The 18,069-nt window shown below is 46.7% G+C and overlaps 1 protein-coding gene across 1 annotated transcript; it reads left to right on the top strand.

Moving 5' to 3' along the window:
* The first annotated feature begins 26 nt into the window (after positions 1-26).
* LOC149359994 (protein arginine N-methyltransferase 6-like) lies at positions 27-14,821 on the top strand. Its single transcript, XM_089572109.1, has 13 exons — positions 27-314; positions 404-451; positions 527-660; positions 732-773; positions 856-956; positions 1,082-1,129; positions 1,396-1,464; positions 3,677-3,750; positions 7,016-7,098; positions 7,231-7,340; positions 8,332-8,441; positions 10,638-10,745; positions 14,691-14,821. The coding sequence occupies exons 1-13, from the start codon at positions 241-243 to the stop codon at positions 14,773-14,775; spliced, it is 1,086 nt and encodes a 361-aa protein (XP_089428235.1). The 5' UTR covers positions 27-240; the 3' UTR covers positions 14,776-14,821.
* Positions 14,822-18,069: the final 3,248 nt, after the last annotated feature.

Below are 18,069 nucleotides of genomic sequence, written 5' to 3'. Positions count from 1 at the left end.
TACGAAACTAGAGCAGGTGAGATGCTGCTGCTTGCCAAATGCGCGTCGTAGCGCGGTCGGCGCGTTCCCGCATGGTATCGCCTTTCTTTTGCAGACTCTACTGAACCTTGAGAAAGTAGTATTATGCTTACAGTCGCGTCTCGTTCAGGAAATGTAAAGTGTAACGGTTCCCCGCATTGTGATAACTGTTGAACCGTAGCTTTGTGATCGTTGGTCGCGTTCCAAGGTCTCCGCAAGAAAATGGACGCTGTCAACAATGCTCCCTCGCAGCCGGACCTCAAGCGAAAACGCTCCGACGACTCTGAAGAGAAAAGGTGCTTTTATTTGCAACCGTCATCGCAGCTTGCGCGCAGTGCCCACTTCCCACACGCTGATGTATTTTTTCGTTGATCGATAATTTCAGCGAAGAATCCCTGAAGCTGAGGACGAGACATGACAACGAATACTTCAAGTGAGTGCATTGAACACAGCGTTTGCATGTGCTGTGACCTGCTCACGAAAGCGTTCTATCTTGTTTTGGATGAAGGTGCTATGCAGGACTGGACATCCACAGGGAGATGATTGGTGATATTGCGAGGACGTTTACGTACAGGAAAGCGATATTGAACAACTACGGCAACCTCTATCAAAGGGCTGTCTTGGACCTTGGGGCCGGCACAGGTTTGAAACAAAAAGCCGCAGAACCTCTCGGTATGTGTACTTGAATACGCGCTCGTTCTGTTTCGTTTCAGGCATCCTTAGCATGTTTTGCGCCCAAGCGGGGGCGAGAAAAGGCAAGGCTGATCTCTTCATTCATTGGATACTAATGACGTCTCAGGCGTCGTTCTGTTTTGTAACGATGTCTCCTGCCTGCAGTGTACGCCGTAGAAGCCAGCGACGTAGCCGAAGTGGCGAAAAAAGTTGTATCGTCTAACAAAGTTGACGACCAAGTCATTGTAATTCAAAGCAGAGTTGAGGTAAGACAAAGTCAAGTGAGCTGTTTCCCTTTTTCTCTCTCTCTCGGCTACGCATTAATTGATGTAGTTATCTCATAGCAATGTGTTGAACCCGCTGCTGAACCCCCTTTTTATGTTTTCTCTAGGACGCAATACTGCCAGAGAAGGTGGATGTCATCGTCAGCGAATGGATGGTAATTGAACATACACAGTCTACTTGCATGCCATCTGGAAGAGTGATTTCTGATGGCTGAAGAGGAACTAGTACTTTTGCTTTACGGCCATCGTCTTGGTTATGATTGAGTTCATGCCATTAGTTAGTTCTTGCTTAGGACACATGTGATGGCTTGGTTTTGCTGGTGCATGTGGCATTTTTGTGCCCTCTTGATTGACCGCTAGACAGGTGTTTTTTTTTTTTTTTGCACTGTTTGATTGTAATTTCATCATTGTTCTCTTTCAGGGCTACATGCTCCTCTATGAATCCATGCTTCAGTCAGTGATATTTGCAAGAGACAAGTGGCTAAAAAAGGTAGATGCTTCACCTCTTGGCAACCTCAGATGAAAGCTGTGCAGTTTTAAGTAACTGCTGGGACGAAGGTACGGCTGCCACCACATGCAAGTAAAAATCTAAAAACTGTGAGCCTCAATGAACATCCACGCCTTTCAACATGTCTTGAGGCATAGAAGCCGTACGAGCATCTCCTCTCTCCTAATCCCAGCCTGTAATGTAAGTAGACACCTTTAGCATACTGTGTACCGCGTTACCGTTATCAGAGTACCGGGAGCCCGCCCACCGTCTGTGCACAGGCGCTGATTGCAGCTGCAGGGTACCTAGCGCCATCTGGTGCCCTCAAGGCGATCTGCATATGCGCACTGGTGGCGCACGTGGTCCCGGTACTGCTGTACTGTTAATACGGTACACGGTAAGCTAAAGGTGTCTAGTGCTTGCTTCCCTGCTTACGTGGCCCTTAAGACGTCGGCTTACCTGAATAACACCCCTACCGGCCAGTACGTGAACACACGAGTTTTGGTAATGATATGTCGGAGTGACGAGATTTACTTATCTTGGTCCATTCTTAGTGCACTTTTCAGTATTTGTAATCTTTCAACTACTCGGTGCTTTGTCTATGCCCATGTCCTGCCTTAGCGCACTCTTTAACCTTTGTATTATGATGTAGTAACTGGTTTTGCGCTCTGTCTGTGCCTTTCTTGGTCCACTGTTTGGTCCACTTTCTTAAATTTTATACCAGCTAGCTCAGTGCTATGTCTATGCCCATCTTAATACACTATTTAATTTTCATTTGAAACGTACCGACTCGGCAGTGTATCTGTGCCCTTTTTGCTCGTCTTAGTGCGCTGTCAAATCTTTTCTGAATAGTTTACCAACCAGTTCACTGCTTTGTCTTTGCTCTTCTTGTCCTGTCATCACACATTGGTTAGTTTTTGCCAATAACGGTATATACCAACTAGCTCAACACTATGTTTGTGCCTTTCTTGTCCCGTCTGAGTGCGCTGTTCCATATTCATTGAAGAAGCTGAAGCTTGAGGAAGAGCATGTGCTTGGCGACAGCGTTTTTTGGCACTGAAGAGATGGGTACAGGGGCGGAGCGCCTATTTGTGTCACTCCGCTGGTAGTTCAGCCGCAGGACGGCTGCCTGGCGTATTGCTCACTGCATGGTTTCATTGCTCTGTTGGTGATGTAGCTGGCGCTGTCAGCGTAAGTCTCATGTAATCACGTGTATCAGAAATATTTCTTGTAATAAAAAAAAATGTGTTATTCCTGCGACTCTCCAACGTTGAAAATATGCAGTTATGTTAGAAATATGTTCTAAATAACAAGTGGTAACAATACACTATGTTTTAAGACGACACTGTTAACTGCAACCAGGGACTATATTTTGCTGCGTAGAATTAAAGGGGGTGTTTCAGCTCTGTAGCTTTTGCTCCTTTCCTGAGAAAAGTTGTTGCCTAGTATAGTGACGTGGTTCGCTTCCTTTGTGTTGTGCCCAATAGCTCTGAACAACCTATGGTGCAGTTTCATTGCGTAGTATAGGGTAATGCTAAGCTGCCTAATGTAAAACAATTCTTTTACAAAATGAACTGTGTAGTGAACTTTCTCCGCAGTGAACGGCATTGCTGCTGTTGACACACTGTGTTGTGTATTATTCCTGGGCTCACTCCCTGCCAAAGCGGGTGTTATTTGGACTGGCCGGGGAGGGAGTGCTGTCATGGATTAGGGGTACAGTGTTTTTTGATGAGTCTTTGCCCAGAAGGAGAGAAATGGCAGGTAGTTTTTGCTCACTGTTAATCTTAGTGAGGAGACAAACTGGCTGTACTAGTAAGATTAAAATGCAGAACTATTTTAAAGAGTGAATAAAATACAGAACAATTTTAAAGACTGATCAACCATGCCTGTATTGCCGTAGCAGCTGCAGGGGCCCTGGACTAGGGGCTCGCGAAGACCTCTATTGAGCTGTAAAAGTTTATCATTTATTCATTAAAGGTTTTAGTGCATGTTAGCCAGTTTTTCCTCTCTCTCAAACCAAAGTTTTCTTAAGCACTATTTAAGTTTATTATTAAAGTTGTTAAAAGCCTTGCTACGTTTTGTATCAGCAGTTTCCCATGTTTTCAGAACAAATGCATCATTGCAGTTGTCGCACTGTTGAGCCTCCCTTTTTCAATGGGTCTGTTTTTAGCAGGTGTTGACCAGAGGATACTGTTTTCTTTTTTTTTTTTTTTAGGGTGGTGTTCTGCTTCCTGAGAAAGCTCGCATGTTCATCGCCCCTTTGACTGACCCTGATGAAAGCCTTGAGAGGCAAGTGTATTGTTTAGTTTTTGTAGTGTTAACTTACAATTGCTCCTTGGCTGTTTCTATTGTCGCCGTTTATTTTTTGCCACTCCTATTACGTTTTGAATAATGAAAGCCTTGCATGTAAGAGTAGCAGTGGAAGGTGCACCTCCATAATCTTCTACCAGTGCAAAGATTATGGTATGTTCCCCATTTTGATTGTGAAGCTTTTAGAAATTTCTACTCATTATAAAACATTCCATTGGGAAGAACTTTTCTGCGGGAAAATTTTGTTTTTGACCAGCAAGCAGGCCTTGGAGAAGTTCAGTCTTGCTTACACCTCCAAACACATTCTTTTCCTAACATTGCAGCTGTGCGGGCATTCATCTGAAGACTCGTGACACTCTGTGTTGAACGTAAGCACACATCCAAGGCTTTAGGGTGTTTCTGGGTGCCGTTGCTGTTACAGTTGTCCTGAATGAAATATGTCAGTTTTCTTTCTTTTTTTCTAAACAGTCTGCATTTCGTATCTTTCTCCTGGTCTGAAAAGTTCCAGGGGCTTCAAATTTTTAATGATATATTAAGTGACTGTTATGATAGGGGCACTGCGAAGTTTTTTTCACTGCTAATTATTCTGTTAAAAAGATTTTTCATGCTTTCCAGACATGAGTGCTAATAGAGGCATTGATGTCGGCGCATAGATAAAAAAGTTGCTCCACTTAAAGAATTGAAATGAAAAGATCACGGGCACTTAATTCCACTATATGCTAGCGGTACGATAGCTTTACTAGCTGATGATTCCTTTACCGGAAGTGACGTCACTTCCGGTCTGGTGAAATCATTTCACTCTAGCGAATAGGAGTGCTCTGTGGTCTGGTGATGTCTTTACCCTCTAGCCAGTAGGAGTGCTCTGTGATCTGGTTATGTCACTTCCCTCTAGCCAATAGGAGTGCTCTATGATCTGGTGATCTCACTTCCCTCTAGCCAGTAGGAGTGGTCTGGTGATGTCACTCCCTCTAGCCAATCGGAGTGCTCTGTGGTCTGGTGATGTCACTTTCCTCTAGCCAATAGGAGTGCTCTATGATCTGGTGATGTCACTTCCCTCTAGCCAATAGGAGTGGTCTGGTGATGTCACTCCCTCTAGCCAATCGGAGTGCTCTGTGGTCTGGTGATGTCACTTTCCTCTAGCCAATAGGAGTGCTCTATGGTCTGGTGATGTCACTTCCCTCTAGCCAATAGGAGTGGTCTGGTGACATCGCTTCCTTCTAGCCAATCGGAGTGCTCTGTGGTCTGGTGACATCGCTTCCTTCTAGCCAATAGGAGTGCTGTGTGGTCTGGTGACGTCACTTCCCTCCAGCCAATAGGAGTGCTCTGGTCTGGTGACATCGCTTCCCTCTAGCCAATAGGAGTGCTCTGTGGTCTGGTGACATCACTTCCCTCTAGCCAATGGGAGTGCTCTCCAGTTCTGGTGGTGTCACTTCCCTCCAGGTAGTGGGCAGATTTTACGACTGACTGAAGCTGCATTTTGGTCCCATGGGACTTCAAATGCTCGCATTAAAACACTTTTCACATGCCAGTGCCAGAACTGCGTTCTGTACATACTCTGCGGAAGCTTGCCTGCAATTGTTACGTTGCCAGGGCAGCCACAGGTGGGCATTTCGAAAGCACCGTTGTTCGACATACGTATTGCAGGTAGAGGAGGGATGACTAATACAACAAAGAGAGCTCCGCGATGTTTCCTAGTGATCGATCCCTTTGGTGTAGTAGGGTTGGAAAGCTAATACCGCCATGTACAGTTCGTGGCGACGCACGGCCTATCTAAACCCCATCTGCCGAAAATAAGTGTGTAAATTCTTCTTGCGAATTTTGTTCGTTTCGGATGATAGGAGCATTTTTCATGACCCCATGGGATTCATATCATTGAGATGCTACTGTACTCTCCAGGTACAAGTGTGAAGCAGAGTTACTTTACCTTTACCAAGTACAGGTAAAAGTACCGCATGCATATTTATTTTTATTGGTGTTTTACCAAACAAAAATAAAAATAAACTTTGTTTTCTGAATGTTTTTGGAATATGAACTTCATGTTTCCTTTCATATTGCTGCTACCATATCGGACATCATTTTTGTGGGATGCCTGTGTGTGGCATTTTTTTTTTTTGAGGGCATAAGTTACTTATGGGGTGTTTGTGGTGTGTGTTTTTGGCTTTGTGTCCAAGCTCTTTAGTGCATTTTTTGTTACTATTAAGGAAACTAAATCTGGCCTTAACTATCAGGTCACCTTTTTATTTCACATCTTAAAGGGACCATGCAAAGAATTAAAAGCCGCTTGTAAATGTTAGAAGTGATGCTCAGAAGCATTGACAGCAAGTATGAGTCTTCGGAACTGAGACGGCAATTTATTATGAATTTTTAAAAATCGTGTTTTTTAAAATTCGCGGGCCGTTTGGTGTCTTCGTAGGGAGCCATTTTGGAACCAAAATCGGGAAAACAGACGTCACTAGTCCCATGACGTCGGCAGGCCACCACACGCTGTCATTCGTTCGAGCCGCGGCAGCTACGATGTCACGGGCACACTTCCGGTAGTGGTGAAAATTGTCTGCTCGAGCCGCCGCGCGCCGCCCTCGGGCAAGCGCGATCCAGGGCATTGCTTTCGCGCATATGTTTTCAATTTACCTCTGCCGCCTCTTTCTGTCGAGAGTTCGGGAGCCAAGAAAGCGCAGAGAACGGAGAGATGCTGCCGACGCACGCTGCTCCTCGGGAGTGGGACAGCCGGAAGTCGTAAACCGAACGTCAGTGAATGATGTATTCATGGGCGGAGCTCAGTCCCGGAGCTGTTTTCTTTATTTTTTTTATGGTGCCCCGCGCGTACGAGTTGAGGGGGGAGAGGAGGAGCATGATTTTTAATCGTCTATAACTTCGTTGTTATTGATCCTAGCTCAAAAATTCTTGCGCTGGGGTGACGAATGATGGATTGCCTATCTTTACGTAATCTCGATAAATTTATTTCATAGTCCCTTTAAGCATTAAAGCCAAGCAACAAAGCATGGTTAGTGTGTGCTGCAAGCAGCCAAGGAATGCTTTCATGTGAACAAGTCAGCCTTCAGAGTACTTTTGTTTTGTTTTTTTTTAACGCGCAGCTGTCGCAATGGCTTTTTTTTTTGTTATTTTCAGGTAGCTGCAGCATTCAGAGCACAAGCAGTACTTGTGCACAAGAAAAAAAAAAGGCTTGTAGACTTGACTTGTGTGTAAGGCTTCTTTGTTGAGCTTACTGTGGTGTTTGCTTGTGCAGGGTTGATTTTTGGAAGATGGTCAAGGACAATTTTCATGTGGACATGTCCTGCGTGACTGAATTCGCGAAGGCCGAAATGTACAGTAAGTGGCCTTGTTTTGGGGTTACTTTTTTTAAATTACTGCATTGTTTAGACTTACAGCAGTGTGTGCAAAGGGTTCTCATTCTAAAACATGATTCTCCGCGATTAAGCCCTGTTTCTCCTTCCTCGTTAGAGCACATAACCGTGAAAACGGTGGACGCTGAAAACGTGATCTCAAGAGGCACCTGCTTCCTCGAGCTTGACCTCTACACTGTCAAATCTGAAGATCTTCAATGCATTAAAGTGAGTTTAGCAGGAACAGCAAACCGAAATTTTTTTGGAAAATGAAAAAGTACCAATTTTTATCATGCCAGTGAAAGTAGATGCAAACATAATGTGGTCTGTGGTAAGTAGAGTAGTAGTAGCAGTAGTAGCTGTTGTTTACTGAAAAACAACAATAAAAAGGAAGGAAAAGATTTTTGCTGGCCCCGGCATGTGCCATCACTACGGGAGGCACCTGAGCTGGGGCAGCAGAAGTAGAGGAATAGCAGGCTAACTGGAGAAATGAAATGAAAGAGATGAGGGGACAGCCAGAAAGGATAGGGGGGGAGAGAAGTACTATTTAACAGTATTCTATTTGGTCCGTATTGAGAATTTGTCCCACCGCCGCGGTGGCTCAGTGGCTATGGTGCTCGGCTGCTGGCCCGAAAGACGCGGGTTCGATCCCGGCCGCGGCGGTTGAATTTCTTTGGAGGAGAAATTCGAGGCCCGTGTACTGTGCGATGTCAGTGCACGTTAAAGAACCCCAGGTGGTCGAAATTTCCGGAGCCCTCCACTACGGCGTCTCTCATAGCCTCAGTCGCTTTGGGACGTTAAACCCCATAAACCAAACCAAACCAGAATTTGTCCCACTTCGACTGATCTCGGGAGGCATGCATGATTAGTTGAAGCCAGAGGTGGGTGTGAGCAATTCTATGGGGGGGGGGATGAAAGTGGGGTCCTTTTTTCACGGTGTGTGCTTGAAATGTCAAAAATAAGTTGGGGGCCAGTATGCTTTTCCCACAGAGATTTCCTCGCATATGGGTACAGCGGTTAGTGATGTAAGTGAAAAATGAAAGTTGTGGTAACTTAGCAGGGATGCTAGCTAGTTGCAGTCTGAGAAAATGTCAGCTTGATCATTTAGTTGTGTTCAGTAAATTTTAAATTTTGCCAGAAATGGTAAGATTGCATGGGCTTTCTTTCATTGCCTTGTCTCATTCATAATATGCCTGCGCTTCGTTTCATTTCCATCTAGGAAAACTTCATGTGCTGCTGCTATGGCCACGGGAGGGTCCATGCTTTCGTCATTTGGTTTTCTGTGGAATTCCCTCGTGATGTCATTCTCTCCACCTCACCTTATGACTCGTGAGTGCTTTGTGATTACTGCTGATGAAGTGCTAATGCTAAGGGTGTTCACATTTGTTTTTCACGCCTTAGTCCTCTGGCCGATGTTCTGACAAGGAGGTCCATCTCCGTTTGGGCAACATTTCGACAAGTGCTGTAGTCAAAACGTTGGCCACCAGACCGAGGCTCCCTTCCCTCCCTCGTTCCTTGTTCACATTGTTTTTTCTAAGAAACCCATCTCCCCCCTTCTCTCTCTACCATGGAGTTTTTAACTTTTTTTTTTTCATGGATACTTTGACCAAATGAGCACTGCAACATTCTCAACATTTTAATGCTACTGTATCTAACTTAATTAAAAATCCCCTGTGCCCCTTGGTTTCTGTGGCTGTTGGCTTCTCTCATAGTTATAATGAGCCCCTCATTCCCCTTTCCTCGTCTGCTTAATTGCTTAACGAGGGCCTCGGTTCTGGCAGCCTTGATGCCTTAGGAAGCATAAGAGGGTTCTCACACAGCTTCCACTCTCGCCGTTCGATGACGTTCTACGTCACATCAGCGGTAACTCAGGACGTGCTACGTCCGCCGCTTAAGAACGTGGGTGGCGCTGGTGACCACTCCCAAGGTTAGGTTATTTGTAAGCATAAATACCCCCGAAAGCAGAAGGTTTGACAGCCGTCGCCGTAGCTCAGCGGTAGAGCACCGGACGCGTAATTCGGAGGTCGTGGGTTCGGATCCCACCGGCGGCAGGTGGTTGTTTTTTCTTCTGCTTTTCTAATCAATTAGCTTTAAGCGATAACATATTCAGTAATATTATAAATTGATCAACACCACAAAATAAATAAATAAATAAAAAAATCCCCTGTGCCCCTTGGTTTCTGTGGCTGTTGGCTTCTCTCACACTTTCGTACATATAGTCTCACTTAGGCCAGAAGTTGGGAGTTTAGGTTTCATGGGTTTCCTCAAAGCTGTTTCATGAGAAGGTCGTGATAGCAGATTCTAAGCGCTCGCTGTCTTGAGCATGAAAGACTAGTTTGGTCACTTTGTAACTGTACATGACCTGAGGCTTCATTCATACAGCTGTGCTGTTCTGTTCCATGGCGCTGTTTTTTCGCTTAAGGGAGATGGCTGCTTTACACTTTCCTCTCAGGGCAGCGGTGGAGCTTTGCTCCGTCCCAAAGTGACCAATTTTCATAATCGAAAAGGTTTCTCTGAATCACTCCAGAATGATTTCTGCATGCAGTTGTTGCGTCTTTCACTTCCTTGAGTTATGCTCGCTCGCAGGCTGTTGAAAAGCAAGGTTATTGGGCGAAGGGAAACAAAATGTGTGTTCCACACCGTGCCAATTTGAGCTGCATTGTGATTACTGTGTATGGATCAGTGACCACTACCAGTGGCGGGCACAGCAGGTCTGCTCGCCATGGCCATTTGTTCCAACTTTCCACAACTATCTTGTCACCAACATTTATTTTGAGTGGTAAACGTGGAATGAAAGCTCGGAAGCCGGTTGCATGATTGAGACCTTACTCAGCACTAATATGGGGTTTGTTTCCGTGTAATATTTGTAGTTAGCCTTTCTACCTTGCCTTCTACAGTTATTTAGTCATATGTCATCAATGAGCCAAATATGAGAGGAGGCGCGAGGGCCTTGGAAAATAGGGTAAAGGGGCTGTGGTAACTTTAAGTTAATGCACTTGACCAGTTGGAAAACATTGCAGCACACGTGCTGGCAACTAGTGCTTAACCTATCATGCTGGTTCAGTGGTTATAGGGTGCAGTTGTTGACTTCAAGGTCGTGAAACAAAATCCTGGCCATGGCGATTGCATTTCAGCCAAGGCTAAATGCAAAAACGCCAGTGGGCTGTGCGATGTAAGCACGTGCGGTCTAAATTAATCCAGTGCCCTCCACTGTGACATCCCTCATAACTTACATGTCACTTTGGGACAATAAACCCCACATAAAGAAAAGAGAGAAAGTTTGTATTCAGGCATTCAAGGCAACAAGTGTGATTGGTTGCCTGTGTAAACTTTAATGGGCTGAATGACTGCAAAAGCCTTGTATCGTTGAAAAGTGCGTGAGGCATCAACATTAAGCTTTCAAATTTTTTGGAATATGATTTTTTTTATTGAAACTTAATTAAAAAAAACACATTAAACCTTTGGGAACCTTAGGTTCTAGCGGATGTTGGGTACCCTTCATGACTTTGCCTTTGTGACTTATAGGGAGACACATTGGCAACAGACCGTGCTGTACATAAACCCGGTAGATGTCAAGCAGGACTCAGAGATCCGCGGCACTGTCACAATCAACCCAAGTGCCGACCACCATCGGTAAGCATCGGTGTGTTTGGAAGCAAAGCTTGCATTCTGCACTTTGTTGCGCAGATGTCGTTTCTTTCACTTTGCTTGCGGTTGCTGCGTGTACTTGTACAGAAGAAATTGTCTTGTACTGCTGCTTTTAAGTTCTTGCCAAGAGCCATGCAAGGTCCGCAAACTCGACTCCATCACAGCATTTTACACATTTAAAGGGATCTTTTAAGTCGTCGTAGCGTGTCTTGTTCTTGCATTTAGTTCTAAAGTGTTATTTTCTTAGCCTACAAGAAGAACAATATCTAGTGTGCCTGTCTTTTTCTTTTTTTTTATTGAGAACTAGATTTTACATCAGATGGCACTACGTGTGACGGCTGTAACTGTACCACAAAAAGTAGTCAGTGTAGTATTTAATCAGAAAAATTTGCTTAATATGCACGTACTGTGTTGATACAGCCACAGGTGTTGTGCTATTTTTTTCATTGTGGCATAACACTCTGCTAGGTATGGGCTTTTTTTTTTTTTTTTAAGTACTGAACAACAGCTGGACACACCTTCAAACATGTTCTCTTTTCTGAAATGAGCATACCTCGGCACCAATAGAGGTGGCTCAATCACACTCACACTCACGGCCACTTGCACTCACATTCACTCATTCATAGTCACACTCATGTCCACTCAAACTCGCAACCACTCACTCACATTCCCACTCATGACCACTCGCACTCACAACCACTCACTGGCATTCACACTCATGACTACTCGCACTCACAACCACTCACTCACACTCACACTCATGACCACTCGCACCCACAACCACTCACTCACACTCGAACTCATGTCCACTCACACTCACAACCACTCACTCACACTCATGACCGCTCGCAGTCACAACCACTCACAAACACTCACACTCATGTCCGCTCACTCTCATTCACGTTTACTCACTCTTTCCTTGTTTGCTAGCAACGGAGGGGATGAGAGATTTACTGCCGCAGCCGACTGCCCTCGTGGCTCCCCTAGCATAGCCTGAGTCACAAATATCTGGTGCTGAGCGGCCCAGACTTTGTCGGGCTATTTGGCCAATTTTCACAGCTGCACTGCTCGATGGAAGAGGTCACTGATCACGCATATCCATGCACTGAATGGTACGCACGTGCGCTCCCGGGCTTGCTGCTGAGACGATCAGTGCCTGTTCCGCATCAGCTAAGATGCTTAGAGAAGTTTTTGAACTGTGTCTATAGGTGTGCGCAGGGTTCTCCATGAAAATGAGCCATGTTTCATCGCAGTGCCCCCCACCCCACCCCCAACCTTCCCTCACCTAGGCCCTTACGGCCAGAACGGAGCGCAAAGGTGAGGAATGATTATAGAACATTTATTTCCATGAGATGTAATTTCAAAATATACAAGATATTATTCAGCAGTAGTTTTTATCTTAATCTGTAACATCGGCAGAGGAATATATGGTATAGAGAGGATAAGCCGCTGGTTCCTTCACACTCAAAATGTGAACGAAGGGAGGGGAAAGGCTCAGGGTGCTTGCCAGTGTTTCCACAAGAGGTCTTGTCTTCATCCTGACGAGGACCGCCCTCTTGTTGAAACGTTCGCAAGCACACTGAGGCCTTCCCTGCCTTTGTTCACCACGTGAGTACCGGCAGAGGAAGGCATGTCTCTGCGTCGCTGAAGTATCAATGTAACATCCCGCTTCCAGAGTAACTTCCATTCTCTCTAAACCCCAGCAAATGTGACAGATTTGTTTTTGTCTTTTTCACAGCAAAAAAGAACCTGAAAAGCTTGCCTCAAAATGACCCGACCAGTAAACAGTTCTTGAACGCAACATCATGGGTCTTCGGCCACTAAAAAACCTGATTGGCCATAGCACTGCACTGTAGTCCGACAGAGTAATTGTATGGGGCAGACTTGGCGATTAGGGGGCTTAGACGATTGAGAGGGGGGGAGGGGGGCGCACCTCCCTCCCTTGTGCGTGCGTCTATGACGGTGTCTAAGTAAAAATAATGAATTTGATTTTTCTTGACAATAGTATTGGATGGTGTTCAATTACCAATACTTGGTCTTGCTTGACAATAACGTTCTGTGACTCTGCATGAACACATTGGAGTCAAATGGCAACTATGAATACTTTTCGCAGCATGGAAAAGGGGGCGTGTTTTTCAAACGAACGAGTGCTTTCCTCACGGAAAGGGAAATGGCTGGAATGGGCCGCAAGAAGAGGATTTTCCCGCGCAATAATGATGTTAAGGGGAGTTGTCATTAGTAATCCATTTACAAAACCTACTAAGCTACTATGTATGACCGATCTGTGGTTACTCTGCAGTGCAGAACGTTTTCTGCATTGCACATAATCCCTGTCTGAAGGAGGTTTTACAAACCAGCACGATGTTTTTGAGGCTAGTGCGTACGGAAACCACGTGAGCATCCGTGTGGGGATAGGGGGCGCTTACATTTCACCTGATTATTCTTCAGCGTCGTTCGCGGAAGAATGCGCATGCAGGTAACTTGTGAGCCATTTTGTAGCGCGCGCCCTTCTGAAACGAAAGGACTTTACTGGGAAAAAGCGCTATCCAGAAGTTCTCAGAGCAAATCGTAGTAAACGGTTCAGAGGATACCTCATGCTGTCCAGATATCAGTGTGGGTAGGGTTGCAGAAATCGATGCGTGCAAACAGAAGCTAATCCTCTTACTTCACTGAAAACACGAAAACTAAACAAAATCGCATTTCACAAGCTCATTTCAATTTCACTCCCCCAGTTACAAAGCTTAGGCGCCAAGTAGGTCAGGCTTTTGCGTGGGTCCGGCCCAATCAACAAATTACAGCCAGAGCAGAGCTCTGCAATGCAGACACCTGGGCACACAAAAAAAAAAAAACCTAAGAGTCCACTGCACCACTTGAGATCCCATCTTACGGTAGTTATTGCTAAGAAGCGGACAGTCGTTGTTTCAGCAATAAGCATCGTAACTCTTGTGTACATGAGGTCGAGCCGTGCGGGGAGCGTGGCAAGATACACCTGTGTATATTTTCAGGACTGGCAATGCGAAATTCGATAAAGGATCTCACAAAACTTGTAGCGGCTCATTGCATCTGCGAAGGGTATGCGCCCGTGCCAATGGTGAACTACAAATGCAACGAAAGATTGCCGTTCCTGTGCCAGCGGAATCCTCTGCTTCGGTTGTCCAAAGACACGAGCATGATGCCTTATGCTGCCTCGAGCGCCCTTAGTAGTCAATATTTGCTTCCCTCAGCTGTCAACATGAAAATAGCTAAGCGGGTATCGCCGTCGCGAAACATACGCGACCGACTTCGCTGTCGCGTCCACCCACCACTCACAACCACTCATTGCTACTCACGTCCACTCACAACCACTCATTGCCGCTCACAACCACTCCCTGCCACTCACATCTACTCATCAAACATGTCCACTCACCACTCACCTCTACTTACGCTCACGTCCACTCACTCACACTCACACTCATCGCCACCCATGCTGACATCCACTCACTCGCACTCACACTCATGACCACCGGCACTCATATCCACTCACTAGCACTAACAATCACGTCTACTCAAACTCGCAACCACTCACTCGCACTCACATTCGTGACCACCCTCACTCACATCCACTCACTCGCACTCACACTCGCACTCACGACCACTCACTCACACTCACAGACGTGAGTGTGAGTGAGGCGATATGAGTGCACTCATGAGTGAGTGTGCCGACCTATGGAAATGAGGCAGTATAATTCCCTTGCTTGTGTATAACTTCGAAGAGACGCATTAGGCAGTGCCATCAGTCTCCTTTCTTTGACGAGTAATTACTATCTTAATTGAATCTGTGCAAAGTGTCATAAGAGCTGTTGGGGGGCATTGCCTTTCTGCGTTCCATTTTGATGAGCTGGACCATTGTTTGAGCGTGGGACTCACTGATGGTATTGTTCCCCCCCGCAGAATGTTGGATGTGGAGCTGGCCTTCACTGTGGACGGCAGACAGGCACGGAAGCAGGTGTATCGAATGAATGACTGTGGCCCATGAATGGCGGCATTTTTAATTCAATCTGGCTATTTCCAGCGCTCTTTCACTGTGCCTATTTATTTCACCTGGCATGTACAGTGGCAAAAGTTGACCTTACGGTTGCACAAATCAACATTCAGCTCTCATCTCATAATGCATTTTTTTTTTCTTTCGCTTTAGGAATTGCATTCGTTGAGGCAAGTGTGCCCTTAAAGGGTCCCTGAAAGGGGTGTCTGAGGTTGGCAAGCAAATACTTGCATTATGTAGAGCGTAGGCCACTGAACGTTCATGCCGCGTACAATACATCAAAGGCGAGTAGATAATTTACAATACATTTTCAAAAACTACCTCTCCCGAGCCTCGCGGCGACCAGCGGCGGTGAACTTCCGCCCGAATCCGTACTCATTACGTCAGTTTGTACTCTTTACGTCACAAGTGCTGGGCTATGATTGGTTCGCGGTGCCAACGTGAAATCACGCATTTAACAAACTAGAAGCTCTAGATACTTCACACTCTTACTCTTTTCGGAAACATTTCGCATTTCAGCAAGCAGAGTTGTCGTTTATATGCATGTTTACGCAGTTACTGTGTGTTCGGTGTCAGAAATTAGTACTGCACTTCCGGTTTACAATGTTTTCGTCTGCTCGTGCCGCTTGTGTCACTCCGCCGGCGCCGCCGTCGAACCGAATCGAGAATCGAGGTGCGATTTGGAGTCACCGCACTACTGATTTCTGTCGCGACCTCCGTCGCATGCGCAATCAAAATGGACCGGCCGTGCTGTGTCGTTGGTTGCAAAGCCAGGGTTCGGCAAGATGTTGCCCTTCGGCACTGTCTGCCGAAAGATGGAAGTGAGCGAGCCGTCGTCGTCGTCAGGATTCAGCGCTCGATTTCTGAACGGCGTGTCCTTAAAAGCTTGGCCGACGCGCTGCACTGATCGTCGCTTGCGAACTGCCGCCCCACTACAAGCAGGGAGACACGGAGCGGTGAGCATCGCTGCGCCGCCCTACCCAAGCTCCGCTCACAACCGGTGTCGCACTTCGCCGCCGTGCAGCAATGCCTGAGCGCTGCTTGGGATGGTGTACAATATCACAAGGCAAGATCGCCTTGTTATCAGAAATACTTCTCGAGCAGCGACAAAGCACGCCTGCTTATGTTGCGAGCTTTCGGCAACGGCACCGCTCGCGGGCGCTCAGGGCGACGAGCTCTGCTGCTGCCTGGCTGCCGTGGTCATCGCTAGGCCTATTGCCTCTTTGGCATCGAAGCTGCAGCGGCCGGCGCTTCGGAAGTCGCCTGAGCTATAATACAAGGCTTACTCTACACATCGCTTTGCAGTCAACAGCATCATCTCACAATAAAATAATAGTATGGTCACTTTCCGCGACTCCTTCTGCAGCGAAGCGAGCGGGCGCCAGGCGAGCCGGACCCCACGTCGGGCCAGCGGCAGCTGCGAGACGGTTGTGGCAAGAAATTTGCTCGTATCACAGTCGTTACCTTTACCAGCAGCTCAGTATTGGTCAGCGATCCTCAAAAATGACACATTTTTCACATATCTTATCCCAGGGTTTATTATTTACGTCAAGAACACACTTTAGCTCGTTTTTATGTCGCTGGCAGACGGGATCCAGGCTGGCCGGCCGGCCGGCATGCTCGGCGTACATCACGTTCGCACAAGAAAATGCAAAACAGCCATGATACCAGCGAGGATGCTTCCTAGATTCGAGCAACGAAAATATGTCTGTGCAAAAGTGGATCTTTCGGCAACGACACCGCCTGCGGCAACGCCGCGCGACGAACTGCGCGCTGGTCCCAGGCTGCCCTAGTCGTCGCTAGGCCTATCTGGTTTCGCATTGAAACCGCAGCTGACGGCGCTTCGGAAGTTGCCTGCGCTATAATAAAAGGCCTACTATTCACATCGCTTTACTGCGAACTCGTCCCATAATAAAAGATATGTTCGATTCCACGATGCCTTCAGCAACGGAGCTAGCAGACGGTAGGCGAACTGCACCAAGTAGCAGCAGCACCAAATCGGCTGTTGGATGAAATTTGCTTGTATCGCAGTCATCACTTTTACCAGCAACTCGGTATTGGCCAACGATCGTCACAAATTATGCATTTTTGACATGCATCTATCCAAGGGCTTGCTATGGACGAGAACAAACAATACTAGCGCGTTTTTCAGTCGCCGGTGGCCGGCATCAAGGCTGGCAGGCCGGTCCGGCGTGGTTCGGCCCCGAGCGCCCTGAGCAGCGCGCTGTACGGCGTCATGACGCTGCCGCTCTCCGCACTCGTATTGGCTCCCGCTTCCCGTCGTTGCGTTTTCCGCGCGCGGCTTGTCGTAGACATCCAGCAGGTTGGACGCAGGCGACGAGCTGCGATCGGTTGTTACGACGTCGTTCACAACGGCGCGCCGCAGCGAATCGCACACACTTTTCGCACATGTGTCCCCGCCATAAGGCTGAAATCCCATTTCGGCACTCATCCGCAAAAGTCGTTCCTTCTGCTCGGGGTCTATAGTACGAGAGAAGCCGCAGCGACGGTTGCGAGACACAGGTGAACAGCAGACAGCGGGAAAGCGAGCGAGCGAGCGATCGAGCGAAAGAGCGCGTCAACCGGAAGTAAACAAACCGATCTCGTCGATGACGTATTTGTGGGCGGAGCATGGTCCCGGCCTGTAATCTTTATTTTTTTATGGTTCGCTCCGGTGTACGAGTTGAGAGGGAAAAGGCTGGTGGTCATTTTTAATATCCATTATCTCTGGTTCCGCACAAGGTAGATCAAAAATTTTTGCGGTAGGATGATGGATCGTTCAATGTCTATCAATACTTCGACTTCTCTTTGCCTACATGGACACCGTTTCAGGGACCCTTTAACGGCCATGTCAGCACATTTCTTGTCCGTAAAATTTCACGGGGGAATTTTTGCCGGCAAAATTCTGCGCACTGATTCTTGTCTGACGTGAGTGCCCCCAAGAGGCAGGGGATGAATGTGATGTAAACAGTTTCACGCACAACTCTGTTAAAGGCACACCTGTTGCAGATGTATTATCATCAAACACAAGAGAGTGCACTGCGACTGTTTTTGTTTTCATCCAGTTACATATTTTTTGTTTGTTTTTTTTATAGAAGTGCATTGTCACCCAGATCTTTAAAAAGACATGTGAATGCTGTTCATTCAGTGAACCAGTGTTGTATCAACACATTATGAAATTGGCAACTGTATGCATTTGCTGCGTGTTCTAGTACAGGCATCTTGTGCCTTGCACATAACGCTTGCACCTTGAAACTCAAGCCATAGTCCCTGCTGTCTGCTCAACAT

Source organism: Amblyomma mixtum, chromosome 2, assembly GCF_055824585.1.
Source record: "Amblyomma mixtum isolate Tamu chromosome 2, ASM5582458v1, whole genome shotgun sequence".
In the NCBI taxonomy this organism is placed as follows: Eukaryota; Metazoa; Arthropoda; class Arachnida; order Ixodida; family Ixodidae; genus Amblyomma; species Amblyomma mixtum.
Note: the sequence above shows the minus strand (reverse complement) of the source record. Positions and strands in the feature narration are given on the sequence as shown.

Excerpts from the sequence above, each read along its gene's own strand:
- LOC149359994 (XM_089572109.1), top strand. The coding sequence starts at position 241 with ATGGACGCTGTCAACAATGCTCCCTCGCAGCCGGACCTCAAGCGAAAA. Across the intron at positions 774-855 it reads CCAAGCGGGGGCGAGAAAAG|TGTACGCCGTAGAAGCCAGC; the intron begins GCAAGGCTGATC and ends TCCTGCCTGCAG. Across the intron at positions 957-1,081 it reads TAATTCAAAGCAGAGTTGAG|GACGCAATACTGCCAGAGAA; the intron begins GTAAGACAAAGT and ends TGTTTTCTCTAG.